Here is a 16,048-nt window from a genome sequence, read left to right as displayed (position 1 = left end):
ATGGATGGATGGATGGACTTTAAACTAAAAGAAGAGACTTGTTGGATCAACTTAACTAAATTACTTCAACAGCTGATCCACATTACACAAACAAGTCATATGAATGCCACTGATGTAAGTTAGATGGACTGAACTTTTAACAGTTTGCAAGAGAAGAGTTAATTTGCATAAACAGATAACTCCATCTTCACAAACCTCCAGAAAACCCACTTTTCCATCGTCTACCGGAGACAACATCAATCAATCTTAGGTTATCTCTATTGTTGTCATGTCATTTCTACTCAGTCAAATCCACTCAACTCCACTTTGATTGATGTTATCTCAAGCAAACAACGACAACAAAAAAATGTGCTTTCTGAAAATCTACAAAAAATGAAGCTATCTGTTTTTGCAAATGAACTCTTCAATACTTCAACTTCATTTTCAGGAAAGTCAACTTGTTTTTTCCAACTTAATTATCTGCTTTACCCAACATGTAAAACACGATTTTGTCTGTTAACTGACCCTTACTTCCTTGTCTTTACTTGAAGAAAACAGCGGTTGAGTCACAGCAGAAAAATCTGATTGAACGTGGACGCACAGAACTAAAGAAGTAGTGAACCTAATTTTTGATGAAATGCAAATACCACTTTAACGAGAGAAAAAGTTCAGGATTTATAAAAGCAGATTCACTAAAGCAGAACGATGAGTAAGATTAATTCGAGGCCGTACTTTACGTCTCAGCTACAACTTAAATGCGCGTTTTGCAGTGAAGTTCTTTAGAGTTTGTCAAGGAACATACTCACTTAAAGTACATACAAAAATGAGGTCAACCCTCTTGTTTAGAAAGCTAAGTAGGGTAGAAAATATTACTTTCCCAGAGTTAAACAAGACTTCAAAAGTGCCTCAAATTACACTTCATTCTCCTCGCCTGTAAGTCTGATGTAGCTTATGGGCGAACCGTACTTAGCTAGAAAACCTGCAGCTCTTTGGCTCCGTCTGTTGAAACGTTCGTAACCCAATTAGATTATTCCTTCCCTCGGAGCAGCTCTGGCTCTGAGAAAAAAATATTTCATGACTACTCGATTCCATATTTATTACAGGAAACACGCAACCCAGCAGTTTATCTGAACCAAGCTCTGGGATTACGAATGACTTAATGATTCCAATAAACGCAACAACAACAACACACAGGTCGACACACTTTCCCACTGAACTGCCTCCATCCTTCTTCCCCGTTTATTCACACTTCCTGTCTCTGTCCTCGCCCGTCTAACGAAGTAGGTGATGCTTTATTAATGCTACAAGAAGCGCGTCCTTCGCTCGGTGACGCGCGGGGTTGACATGCAAGGACGGAGCTGACACGCTTCGACAAAAAACAAAAAAGAAAGAAAGGAACCACACATGCACACGCTCAAGGCCGGCGTGGCGGTTCGCCTGCGACGCATGACAACCACATACACCCTGGTTGGCACAAACAACATGCTGGAATCAGTGGTTTGCAGAGTTAAACTGACAGCTGGAGGTGTCAGCGCTACTGTGTGAAGCATTCCAGACATCTGCAGCAGTTTAGAAACCAAAGCGCAGATTGGAGACGAGCAGAGGGGAGCGAGACGAGCGAGGACGGGGAAGTGAGAATAGATGGACGGAGGAGGAAGTCGAGGGAACCACGGACGGGTGACCTTCGCGCCACTGCTGGCGACGAGCAAAAGTTTCCAAAATAACTTCCACCATCGTGCTTGTATATCTGCCTCCATCTCGGCATCTACTTCATTCTCAGTCTTTCTCGCTCTCGTGTTCTCGCTCTAATTTCCGTTTTACTCGGAAAAAGAACATAATCTCTCTATCGCTTTGGGCCTTAATTACGCTGGATCACGGAGATGAGAGGGCACTTGGATGGAGGGCTTTGTGTGAGTGAGCGAGCGATCAAGCCGAGACAGATGCTGTCTGCGTTATTACAGCGAACCGCTTCTCTACTGTTTCTGGGTAATAATTAATAAAGCCTTCAATAATGTATCACTTAATTCTGCTGTGGCTACAGGATTACACATTCCTTCTCTTCCTTTTTTTAAAAACAACTAAATCATCCCTGGTGATGTTTGATCATAATGATGTTCAATAAATAACAAATTACAATATCGTTGATTATTTAGATGTTATTTGTTGTAGAAAGAACAGAAAAAGCAGCTGATCTGTGCGTCTTGTAGCTTGTAGTTTGTACAGTTTTGTTCACTGGAGTGTTAATGGAGTGTGAAGATGTGATAGTGCGGTTCAGGTGTAAATATTTGAGCAGCCGCACCGAGACGCTGCATGAATTTGGAGGGTTTGATTTCTTCAACGTGCGAATAGTTTGTAAAGACGTAGCTTTTTAATCCTATGAACCCCCAAAACCTGCTTGGAAGGCATGTTGGCATGAGTGAGTTCCTGTCAAGAATAATAACCAAGTATGGATTTGAAATTGTGATATTTCATCCAAATTACTTCCATTTGCTGATAAAAAAAACAAGAATAATACAAAAATAAACCCCCTGCATTAGATTATGCAATACATAAATAAATCAAACTTTGGGTGCTCCTTTCAGCTGTGACCAACATTCACACGACAGAAATTCAGGAAATATTTGATTGAGCTGCAGGCAGTGTTCAAACAGAACAGATACGATACAAGTATGGAAACAAAGTAGAGCGACTGAGAGGGAAAAAAATAAAACATAATCGATAAATAAAATAAATGCAGCATGGCTCAATTGTCAGTAAGTTTCTGGAAGATACATTCAGCACAGGGAAACCCATTTCAATAGTTGATATCAATGTAAGTGATAAAATATCTATCGCACATCTATATTGGGTAACACCTCCAGCACTTAGCAAACTGTTACAAGTATTGATTCCAGATTGGGTTTTTTTTTCAGATATTTGGAAAATAAACAGCTGAAGAAATTCAACTTTGGTGTTTTCCCTTTTTAAAAAAAATAGGATTTATGGCATTATAGCTTCTCATACTGCACATTTTTGAGTTCTCTCTACCTTTAGCCGGGTTGTGCTGCTTACAAAGAGGTGCAGGATTTACTTATTACAATAGAACCTGAGCCCACAGGAGCAAAAAAAAACAAACAAAAAAAAAACACAGAGAAACTATTTGGAGTTAAGAGGATGAACCTTTTTTTGTTTGGCAAAACGAATGATTGCAAGTTATATAGTTGTATTAGTTATTATTATATCACCAAGTGGTGTTCAGAGGGAATCACTGGAGTTTTAGATGTAAAATAATTTGTAATCTCTTAACCCTAGTGTTTGAAATGCCCTGAGAAGACACGACTACACAGATAAAAATATAAACCAAAACATTTCCCAACTTTTCAACTGGTTTTCCAAAATCATACCTTTTTTTTATTCTGGAAATCTATTTTGCGTTTTAAACTGACCTAAACCAAAGGTGCTCGACCTTGCATTGACACTGTTGTGTAACAGCTGCAGGAAATGCGAGCTAGATGTAGCGAACAAGCCGCAGCGCATCTTACAATCACACCTCGTTTCCATTTTTTTCCCCCTCCTTCTGAGCGTTTGATGTGTTTTACTCTACATTTACATTATTGTAAATCCCCTAAAGGGAAAGTTCATGTCCTGTCTACCTCCTGTCTTTAATCCTCTCTTTACTACTTTGTCTTCTTCTTCTTCAAAAACAGCTGCTGGTAGTAGCAGAGCCCCACCAGTAGGGTGCAGCAGAGGGTGCCAGACAACTAGCCGGGGCTGATAGAGATCATTAACAAAGAATTTTGAGTTGCTTGCGTGTGTGTGTGACTCAGTGGAGGATAAGGCTGAATCAAGAGTCGATGGAGACATGGCGGAGCAGATAACAAGAGGAGCTGAGATACGGAGAGAGAAGTTAGATGGAAGTGAGATAATAGAGAGTGATGACAGAGAGTGTGAGCAACAGAGCCACAGGCAAAGCAGAAGGAGAGAAAAAAAAGGGACAGACATCACGTCTACTCACACTGAATGAGTTAAGGCTGGTAGTCCAAAAGAACTTGTCAGAAACCTCACATTTGATTGAATGAATATGTTCTGGTTTTATCATTTCGGGGAGTGTGACTGGTGGAGAGGAGAGAGAAACGAGGGAGGCAGGGAAAGAAGGGCAGGGTGGAGGTGTAGCTGAATGCCATCCAGTCATCGGGGAGTCGGTTCTGCTTGTTCACAGAGCTCCGTGTCTGAATAGAGAAAGGAATTGTGGCTGAAAACAAGCCTGTGCTCATTTACTTTCTGGGAGCTTGGAGCAGAGCCAATCAGACTAGATAGTCTGGCGAGGGTGGCCGTGCTTGGGCTTATTCTCCAGCACGGATGTGTCATTTACTGAGAGGACTGGCCATATATTCAGAATATGCAGCAAATATATAAAAAAAGAAATAATAGTTCTGCTTTTCATGACATTCTAACAGTCATTAACATAAGCAAAACACACCTACTCTGTGATGTGTTCAGAGCTATGGGGGTGTTGCTGATTTCCTCTGCATATTAGCTGCTGTTATATAACGCGCACAATCACGGCGAGATGTCCAGATTTCTAAAGATAAGCTGGTAAGTTACTTAGCAACCACCGCAGAGCAGGACAGGGGAGCAGGTATGATTGCCAGTAAATACCGGCCAAACTCTTTTAATCACAACAACAAGGCGTGCTCTCTAACACCGCGGCTATTTTTGTTTGTGCCTCTGTCTTTTTTTTTTTAAATTATTATTATCCAGTGTTTTATTTTTTTGTTCTCCCGACAAAACCAAAAAAATTCATCAAGATACGATGATAAATTGGAGCAGAATAACTGGAAATAAGCCCCAATCTTGTATTGTTGTGAATTTCAGTGTTAATTTTTGAATGCGTGACGTGATTTTTGATGATGCAAATTCAAATGGGAATTGTTTGACATCATCTGCTTTGCACAGTTTCCCAAAGACCCACAGAGCAGCCCATGTAAATGTCATGGTCTGCTCTTTTTATTCCAAGAAATGACAGTAAAATTTTAAAAAAAAGACTGCCTCAGTGATCATGTCCATTCTCTATTGATTTAGGTTTTGCGTTGGTATTATGAGCTCGTGTGTTGTTATATCTGTTGGAGTGTTGTCTTCCCTTCTGTTTTGGCTGGGATTTTGCACTTGAAGATGGTAAAAAAAAAAAAAACAGAAAAAGAGTAAAACAAAATACCAAATAAGGGTCACTTCAGCGAACAGGACCGCACTGAAGGCGTGCCAGCTCCAACAGCTGACAGCTGTGTGGCTGAGGAGAGGATTTGCAGACTAAAGAGTGTTGGTATAAACCCAAAGCTGGTCCGACTTTATTGTATGCAGAAGATGTGAAGATAGAGAAAGGACTCAGTAAAGACCTGACTCAGTCCTGGTGTCTGCAGTACAAACAGACAAAGTGACTGCTTTAATTTTGACAAACAGTGTCTTATTAACTGGCCGCCAATTTATTTCAAATTCTATTTTGAGAGGAAATGACCCATTTTGTTGTTGAAGAATATTTCATACAGTTTTAATGAGTTTTGGACGAACAAGTCAGTTCTTGTAGGATGGATTCTAAGACCGAGCTCATCGCTTTTCAAGAGAAATTCAAACATTTTCACATCTGTAATGATTTACTGATGTGTTTTGATCATTACTTGTATGAATGCACTTTTGTTACGCACCACAAAGCAGCAAATGTCTTCATTAACGAAGCTTTAAAACGAGAAGCAGCTTCACAACCCTCGTGACGTTGTTCTCGTTTATGCATCTCACAGCTACGGAGACCACGTTCAGCATTTCAAGGTTCTGCAGGACCGCTGCGCTCAATACTACGTGTGGGACGAGGTCTTCTCCTCCCTGAACGAGCTGGTGGAGTTCTACCATAGCAACAGCATCGCTAAGGAGAGGACGGTGTTTCTGAGAGACCCCGAGCACTTCGCCAGAGTGAGTATCGACGCCCCTTGTTTGTTTTGTCTTGTTTTTTCCCTCTCTTTGTTTCATGCCACGTACATAATCGCCACACAACTTTTTCACCATAGCAACCCAAGCAAAGACACAAATTAAAATAAGACATAAAAAGTTAAGAAGCAGCAATCATAGAACTTTAGTGAAACACCATGATGAGCAGTTTAATTACATTTACTGGACTCTCTTCCATTAACTTACATGTCAGCGGGACCTGTTCTGTTGGCAAATTTTCACATTTGTTGCAAAGATGCACAGGAAAGAGATGGAAAAGTTTATATTTGAAAGTTTTTACAGACAAATGAACGTCCATTTATTTCAAGCACTTGTCAAGCGAGTTCACACGACACTGATTAATCCTACGAGGACCAAGAAAGTCTGTGTATTTTCTTGTATTTCATACTACAAGCATGTCATAAGCACCCATCAGCTGTGTTTGTGTATTTGCAGGTTAAATCATTAAAAATTCATAAAGAAGGCTCACACTGAGATCACATCATGATAAATCAATATTAAGTCAAACATAAGAACTTTTGAAAAATAATTATGACAAGAAATAGTGACTCTCCTTTTTTATTTACTGAGTAATTTTCCGAGGATCATCTTTACTAGACTCTCCTGCCTACAGTAGATGTGTGTAGTTTTAGTTAGTGCTCACTGAAATTCTCCTTAAATTGGTGGTTTATACTTCATATCAACAGGAAGTGCTGCTTTGTATGCCTTTCTAAGCATTCTCTTTCTGTATCACTTCTCAGTTAAATCCATATCAAGTGTGCAGAACTATGTTTTTTTTTTTTTTTGCAATTTCACTTTTAATCAAACCTTCGTCATCAACTTCCTTTTCCTCTGTCGTCTGTGACACTGTGATATATTGAGAAATATCTACCTGTAGTGAAATCAGTACGTCAGGAGAAACACAAGCAGCTACCCAGCTGTGTTTTCTTTTAATTTCACTGTGACTTCAAGGCATAGGCAGCTTTTTTTTTTTTAATAGATCTGACAGCTATGGGAACGCTCCATATGTTGGTGAAATTTCTGTTAGTGCCGTGGCAGGGTTTGACGTAGAAGGTGCAGCTCGTAATGAAAGATCACAGCACTGCCGCCAGTTTGGAGCAGAACCAAATCAGTCATCTTAGACACAGAGCCAGAGGGACTGAGCACAGCGGCGCGAAAGAAAGCTGATTTTTAAGGCAATTATTTGTATCAGTCATGATTAAGTTGCTGCAGATCAAGTTTGGACAAATTCTACTTCCCTTCTTCCCCTACGGACACCTAATGAGCCTCTTTTCACATGCTCTGGAACCATTTGTTAACAGTACTAATGCTTGTACAAGTCTTTGTCCTGTACTAATCTGCAGATTTAGAAATACTGTACGCGGTAATAGTCAAGGCTTATCCCGAGCAATACTTCCAGAGTATAAATGACAGGTAGTTCCCATGATGGTGTCAGCGCGGGAAAAGCTGTTGTTGTTGTTGTTGTTGTTGTTGTTGTTGTCATCATGCAGACAAGATCACGGTGGTTGGTATTCCTGGGAGTGGCAGCCGAGCCGCACCCGCAGGCCAACTCAGTTGCTATGGAGGGATTTGATCCACAGCGATCCTGACATGACAACATGTTGGTATCACTGTAACACCGGCTGTGTGCTAATACTTATCACATCATATTCACTGGTGTGGCTCGGCAACTGAGACTAGATCGCCGCTCATCAGGGAACTAAACGTGCTGCGGTGATTGGTAAACGAGGCCACATGCAAAATGATCTGTAATAGACTGAAAAAAAAAAGGAAATGAGAATATCTGGGCTGCTGGGATGCAAAAACATAACAGACAATAGCCCGCTAGTGAAAATACTGTTACTTTCTGTAATTAAAATGCATTTTCTAGCTGTGATTTTACACAATATCATAAATATTAAATCATAAAATTACATTTAATGTTATTTAAATGTTTGGGGGAAAAAATTGCAGGTAAATAATACTTTTGCAAATCTATTATAACTGTGTTTTTATGTCAAAATGATCAAAATCATGTAAAAAATGAAATTTTTGGTTAATTTTTCAAAGCAATTTGAACATAGACATGTAGATGCAACAGTCTTATTCTGTATTTTTTATTTTATTAATTTTAATTCAAAAAAATGGAAGAAAAAAAATCCAGATTTAATTTAGATTTATCTTTGCTACAGTGTAGGTTTTAGAAATCTAAAAGTAGATTATCTGAAGTACTGTTGCATGATGTTTTTGATCAGATTGGACCTTTGGTGCAGTTCTGAAGAGCCAAGATGGCAGCTTGCATGACTGTAGTCTTGCTAACTTACATTCGTCTTGCAGTTAATCTTAGTTTTTATATTTATATTAGCAATGAATTGTTGCTGGTTTTATAGATTTGTACAAAATGTTGTTGCAATTAAAAAAAACTAATTGAAAATTGTAAAAAAAAAAAAAAAAAAAAAAAAAGTCTGACCTGACTCTCTGAAGACCTTTTATATATTCAGTCACTTGACGATGGTGTGCAATAGAATGAACATGAAATCACATTAAGAGGAGAAAAGCCAGCTGCTTAACTTTAATTTGATCAGGATGAATTTGTCAGCACACTCTTTAACTTGAGAAGTCACATGTACTCGTTCCCACGTGGAAGCTTTAACAACATAAGTGTAATATTAGCATGATTCAAATTGTCAGGTCGAATGAATTTTTAAAAATAACTGCAATATGTTTTCCATATGGAATTGCTCATAAGTAATTGAGATAAGGTCACATTACTCAGTAAAGATGAGGAACCCATTGCTCTCGAGTAGAAACTTTTAGTTCAAGAGAAGCCAAAGTGGAAGCGTCAAAACCCGCAGCTCCACAAATGGCCACTAGAGGCTGGTTGCAAAAGCGAGTCAACCCCCACAGACTCACATGTTAAAATGTTCAACTTTAGAATAGAAATAAACATGTTTACATCCTGCTACAAACACTGGTTTTGATCTCTATGGCTAATTTATGCATGGTACTTATGCATATTTAAATTGTATTAGGGCTTAAAGTTGTGCATATTTAAAGCCAGAGGTGTCCGGTTCTGCTAAGATGCCGACTGCCGGAGTCACCACATTGAGCGAATTCTGGAAATCTATGGATGTCAGTCTGACCATCTTTATATCATCTATTTCGTTTGATTCTGCAAGATGCATAAATTACTCCTTGTATGAATCCACGGTGTCGTAAACGTGACACAGCAATCATGTTAAAGTTGATTCTGTCATACCAGAAAGCAAGTTGCTTTGGAGAAAACACACCAAACGTGATCAAAAACCTTTTTTTTTTTCAGTCTTAAAAATTTGTATCCATTTTAATGTGTTTTTTTTTTTAAACACTTATCCTTTAATACCCTCATTAGGAAGGCATCATCCCAAAGCAGATCTACAACAAACGAGAGCTATATCCAGGTGCTTTGTCTCTAATGCCACCGTCTGTTTTCAAAGCAGCCTTGCAAATGGGATCTATCTCTAAGCGCCGCCTCGACGTCCCCGATTCATTTCGCCTTTAAAATCGAACCTTAATCAGCTCTCCGCCCTGCATGCAGTGAAGGAAAAGAAGAGGCTCTGACATCTGAGGTGGTGGCCTGCAGATAGCCAGTCACTGCTGCTCCACGCTGCTTTGCAGATGATCGGATAGGAAGTGAGGTTAGTGGCCAATGAGTCAGCGCCGTTATTGGACCTAAAGTGAGAGAGGAAACAACAAATAGACGAGCTCGAGCATATTTCAGGCAAAGCAGCACATTGTATTTCTCTCACTCTTTTTTTTTTTTTTCCTTATTTGATCTGTGTTCCGCTTTTGGTCTCGAGCTTGGAGCAGAACGACTCCAGTAATAGACTGTACGTCTCCGCTAAATTTAAATAGAATCCGTCCGAACACATAAATAAATTAAATGTGTTGAAAGCTGGTCTGGATCTTGTGTTCTTTTGATCCGCGTTTATTGATCTTTGCGATGCGCGAGCTTCAATAATTCTGCTCCTTCAGATGCTTCTTGTGGAAAATCAGCCGGATCAGTTTTTCTTTTTTTTGAAGCACGATTCTGGAGCTTATACGGAGTTATTGCCACAAAAAAGTTCGATGAGTTTGATCCTAGATGTTATTTATCCTGGGAGGGTTTGGAAAGCGGCGACGACGAAGCCGCGTTTCACCCGGTGGAACTTTCAGACGAGCGTGACAGGTTTTGAAACTAAAAATAGGCTCCTCATAAATTTAGGTCTTGTTTAGTAGCATCCTGCTTCACTCCTAAACAGTTCCGAGTGTGTTTCAAGTCACTGGGGGATTCTGCACGGTGTATTCAGTTCTGTGAAGCTGGAGCAGGTGCAAGTGATGGATTTAGCTTCAGGGCGTTGTGATGGTAGTTTAAATGAAGAACGACAGCCGTCCCACGGGCGCCTAATAAACTGCATGACCTAAATACTGTGCCAATCTGAATCTCTTTAATGGGACCAACTAACGCATGAAAACAACAGCAGGACTTTCGGAGCGTTTCGGTTTTGTTTGCTCGCGATCATGCGGTCGCTTACGTAAGTGCAGCATCAGTTGTCTTGTCTCGTCGTGACCTCTGACCTTGTGGTTTTGCTGATAACAGCATAATAACAATAATTGCATTCTCCGTCTGTTCAAACATATGGCCGGACTGGTTTAATCCCAGTCCACGATCAGGGACTCGTAGTCCACTGGACACCGAAAAGTGATCGTCGTCTGCTTAAAAACTGATTATCATCCAGTTTATATGCATCCATGACTGCTTTTATCTGATTTAAACAGTCATAACAAGCAGATACACATAACTTAATGCCCATAATATCATGAAAGTACATCCTTGTGAGACTTTAATGTGTAACTTCCACAAGTAAAGCAAAACACAGCACCTTTTTTTGCAGGGATATCACAGCTAACCCTGTTTAACTGATGAGCAACAAAACACACACCTTAACTCAGTGCATAGATGAGCTGGGAGATCATTTTAACCCTCCCTGGACAGACTCTTCAATACCAAGGTCATCTGGCGCTTGCTGAAGGGACGAATGGTGGAGTGAGTCATGCTGCTGCTGCTGCTGCTGCTGCTGGTGCTGGGTACTAAGTTGAAAGTCTAGCTCGGGCTGGAGTCTTTCCTCCGGGTCGCTGTCGTCTCCGTGATCCCGCCCTGCAGCTGTGGAACATGTGTTACTGCCGGTGTTCAACCCTCAGACTCCCGAACAATTACCGAATATCCACAGAACCATAAAGGCTAACGGCAGCGGTTGTCACCCGAGCACAGCTGCACAGACCCAAGCCACGCAGCGGTAACGCAAAGTTATAAGCATTTTATACCATTTTGCATTATGGCTATAGACTAACGGTACAATGCACTCGGCAGGAGTTCCCAATCGCTGCTCACAACTGAACAACGATACGTTAAGTACTCAAGTTTCAACTGAGGGTGCCGTGCACGCTTTTGCACCTTGTCTGCAGCAAAGTTAGGCGTCCTCTCCTTTGATACTGAGACAGATGCTGCATCATTGCTGCTATAAAAGAGACTTTAACAGGGTGTTTATGCCTGTTAATTTCATTGCTGTTTTATGCCCTTTATTTATTCTCTTTTTTTACACTTTGCTAAGGCGACACAGCCGATTTGCGTCTCAGTCTATAAACACGTATCAGCAGTCAGTCAGTCGTTTCTTTAGATAATTTACTGGCTGATGTCCCTTAAAGAAAGAAGTATAAAGCTCATTCACTATAACTGACCCACTCGCAACTTCAGCTTAACCAGCGAGCATCTGTTCACAAACCTAATCCTTAATAAGGCTTCAACTAACAATTCTTTTCATAATCATTATTCATTATTAATAATGTAGATGTGAGAACAATAGACATGATAATCTACCACAGCCCAACAGATTCTATGTCGATAGTCCAGAACCCAGAGAGATGAACACTTATGTAATCGATAATCAAAATAGTTGCAGATTAATTCAACATTGACAGTTTAGTTCAGCTTTAATCTTTAGGCTACTTCTGCTCCTCTATTTAAAACCTTCAACAGGACACTGAAAATACTGAAAACTACATTTTAAATGTACTGGATTAGTTACTATGTGCTGCAAAATTGAAACATCAACATCTAAAAACTATATAGGGTTTTTAAAAAAGTTCTCACTGTTTTCTAGTGATGCACGATATTCAAATTTCTGGCTGTTATCCGACATTAAGATTTCTGATATCACAGATGTAATTTTTGCTCACACCGAAAAATGAGTACAAGTATAGCACTGTGAGAACGTGAAAACTATTCAGATGAAGCCCATACCAAATTAGACCACACAGTCTTCTTTATTACATAATAAAAGTAAAACATATTGAAACATATTTTAATATATTTGACGTTCAAGTCCAGGACCATTTAAGTAAAAACATCTGTGAAATAGCAGCAATATCAAATGTAGAGATGAAGGAGCTAATCGGTTTTTCACATTGGCTAAATTTGTTCAAAGACCGATACCGATATATCAGAAAAAAACACGACTATCGGCCGATACCGATGTGGTCGCCCATATATCGTGCATCCCTAATATTTTCTTTTGTGTTTCTGTGATAGTAATAATATTTGTTCCATTGCTCTATGATGTGAGTCACTGGTCAGCTTCATACACAGAATAAAATGACCCTCAGTCTTTACATTAAGCACTTTATTTCGCCTCAGGTCAGAGTTAATGCTGTCACATTTGTTCAAGATGCTCATCAGGACGGTATTCTGCAGTTTTTCTGCTTTAGGCTTAAATTATGTGGTCATGGGTCACCTTGTCTTTCTATAGTATTGTTAGGATTTAATAAGGATTGCGTGTCAGGTGGACTTTGCATGTATATTTGTGGTAAAAAAAAATGAATTTCATATCACCCATATGCCTCAACTCTAAGTATTGTTCAGCTACAGCTTTATTAATAACCTTTGTAAGCGTGTGAGCCCCTTTTATAGACCTGCGTGTTTGAAATACCACATCCTCCTATCATTAGCACACTGACTGTGATTTTAGCGTACTCTAGGTCAGCGTGTTGCTCCGTCGTGACCTGAAGAGAATCTGAATCACAACATGTCCCCAGAGCTCAGGGTGGCGTGCTGAAGGTGCCGTGTTTACCTACGCGACTGTGTAGCCTGAGAAAACGGGCCGTCTTCCCACATGAGATCAGTTTAGTCACATCTTTATGTCTGTATCCGTGTTTACTGTTAATTTATAGTATGTGGTCTATTTTAAAAGTACAGCAGACAATCGCCAAAAAAAAAAAAAGAAAAAGCAGGACATTATCGTGGGCTTGAATCTCAACTCTGAATTCATTTAAATTTCAATTTATATCTCTTGCTTCATCAGAAAGTCTGTTTAACCGACAAAGAGGACATCTCAGTGTCGGCTTCTTAGATGTTTTTAAGCATATCGCGTTCGATTCAGCGATCTTGGTTCCCCAGTAGGTAGATCTGCACATTAAGAACACATATGAAACATTAAATTTGGCTGAGGTCCCAACTGGCTCTTCTGACTGTCAGGTTATATAAAATCACACTCAGCTGGTCTTTGTATCTGTGGGGTTTTGTCTTGGCCTTCGGCATCAACAAAGCTAACTAACGCCCACGGTTTCTTACTGCAAATGTTTGCACACAGTCTTGTAATGTGGTCTTTACTATATTAAGGCTTTCCTGCACTGGCAGAAATTATTATTTGGCTTTCTTAACCTGATACGATATTGGATAGAATACAAAGTGATAACCAGGGTTGGCAGGGTTTGTGTTTGGCTGGTATTTGTAATTTAAATAAGAGCACCAGTCTTCAGCCTCACTGACGTTCTTCTACTATACCTACTTTTCTGTCAACCTAAAGAGCTTTACCACGTTTGCAAAAGAAAAAAAAAAAAGGACCAACACGAGAAATGCAAAAACATTTCTACTTTTGCCCCGAAGACCAGACAACAAGACAACTTAAGCTGCAGTAAACAATCTCACGCCTCATCTAATATCCCCAACTTCTCTCTTCATTCAGCAGCTCTCCTCCTCCCTCTTTGTAAGCACATTGTGTGCGCTCCATGTGTTAGTAAAATATTAATAGCGAACCCGCTGCTTCTGTAACCGTTACACCATTACCTCTTCTCCGTCCATACAAGCAGAGGTATTAAAAACATACAAAAAACACAAGGAAAAGCTCGTTAACTCGTCCCTTTAGATTGTTAGATTATTAAATAAATGCAGGAAAACAAGGTTACAGAGAAATCTTGTTAACTCCAACCCATGCGCTGTGAATGTTGCATGAAAATGTTGCCTTAAGCTGATTAGCTGCTTCTTCTTTTTTTTTTTTTAATTCTGACTATATGGGTCAGTTTCACAGGCATGAACGGAGTCTGTCGAGGTTTAATCGGAGCCCATGAATCAGGGCATTTTCGCGTTGTCCCTCCTATTGTGCTGTTCGTCTTTCCAAACTAATTCCACATCAGCTCATTACACGGCTCGTGTCTTATCTGAGCACGACAGAAAGAATGGGAAATAGTTCTCAGTGTGCTTGTTTTTTTTTTTTTCATTTCTCCAACCCAAAACTGTGTCCTTGTGTCGCGAAGCTTTAAACAAAAACCTCGCTCATGCAAAGCCTGGACATATTTTTGACACCTTGTCATTTTTTTAAGTGCAGACACAGGCAGTATAAAAGGTTTTTTTTTTTTTTTTGGTTCACTCCCTGTGTGTGTATGTGTAGAGACAAATCTAGTAAAAATCCGTAGTCCATTGATGTTACCGAGTAATTTGTTCCACTGTCAGTGCTTTCTCATCGGAGTGGGCGCAGGCGAGGACGCTGATCACAGGGCGGCAGAGCTCAGCTGATATGGATGGAGCATATTTTCTGCTTCCAAACCGCTGTTCCTCAAAAGCCACCACAGAGAAATGAATGGGATTTTTTTTTTCCTGCACTATCGCATCCAAAAGACACCGGATTGTGCATGCAAACACACGCACAGGCCTGCACACACATGCTCGCTCACGCCCGAACGCTTGTTTCGTACATGCATCCACACAAACTAGGAGTCGAGACTAGATCAGCAAAACAATCCAGTGCAAGACCGAAAGGATTTTGCAGATTTTCTAAGACTGATATATTGTGTCTGCATGTCTTGATCCTAATCCTGCCGTCTGGTTAGTGTGTGTTTGTGTGTCTCTATCCCGGCTTGGATGGCATCGAATCAGGCCTTGTTCTAAGACGGAGCAGTCCGAAGCAATAAAACGCAGAATTGCAACATCTACATGCACATGAAAAAAAACAAAGAAAAAAGGAACATTATTGGTATTCCTTCCAGTCTCTCAGCTCCCTCACAGTTCATATCACATCCACTTTCCTCTGTGGGAGTGCAACTGACAGCTAAGGGGTTAGTTAAGTTCAAGATGCTCTCCTTAAAATAGCCACTTTTTGTTCTGCTACCCTTAAACTGCTTTTACTTCACGAGTCAACAGAGATCAGAGGAGGCTGGCTATCGGGGGAGAAGAAAAACACTACTTTTGTGAACTCAAAGCGAGACAGAGAAAGCGCAGCGTCGCGGGATTGATTTGAAAGCGGCTCACCTTGCCGTCAATTGCCATCAAATATCACAGCGGCAAAACCTAATACTGTTGTTTGTTGTCGTGATTTTGGGCAGGTGCGTCAGCGCGTAAGTGTGTACTATTATCTGGCCATGACGCATCACTGTGGATTTATAACAGCTCTCTGTCTCATATCTGTTTTACTCTATTTCTCGTTTTCTATCTCGCATGACCTCCGCAAATAACTGTTGTCGTTTGCTCTGTTTAAGTCTGCTCAGCTCTGAAAAAGTCCACGTGTAGCCAAACTCTGAGGAGAAGAGTTGTGTTGGATGATTTTTGTGTTTCGTGAAGCATAAAAAAGAAGCACATTCTGTTTGTCAGGCCTAACCACAAAGTCCCACAGAAATTCCCTAATTAAGAGATGCCTTAGTTTGACAAAATACGCCGTTGTCAGGTAGGGACGCATTGATAGCTAAATGGTAAAACTCCAGAAAGAAAAGGAAGTAAACAACATGTCTAGTATTCACCTCCACACTTGGAAGCTTTTCCCTAGTAGCC

At 40.2% G+C, this 16,048-nt stretch overlaps 1 protein-coding gene across 1 annotated transcript in view; it reads left to right on the top strand.

Moving 5' to 3' along the window:
* The window catches only part of grapa (GRB2 related adaptor protein a), a 42,613-nt gene that overhangs the window by 20,764 nt on the left and 5,801 nt on the right, over window positions 1–16,048 (top strand). Inside the window, exon 4 of the mRNA XM_008305690.1 lies at window positions 5,751–5,919. Within this exon, the coding sequence (XP_008303912.1) occupies window positions 5,751–5,919 (169 nt within the window). The remainder of the gene's footprint in view (window positions 1–5,750; window positions 5,920–16,048) is intronic.

This window comes from Stegastes partitus, unplaced genomic scaffold (assembly GCF_000690725.1).
Source record: "Stegastes partitus isolate 25-593 unplaced genomic scaffold, Stegastes_partitus-1.0.2 Scaffold43, whole genome shotgun sequence".
Taxonomy (NCBI): domain Eukaryota; kingdom Metazoa; phylum Chordata; class Actinopteri; family Pomacentridae; genus Stegastes; species Stegastes partitus.
Note: the sequence above shows the minus strand (reverse complement) of the source record. Positions and strands in the feature narration are given on the sequence as shown.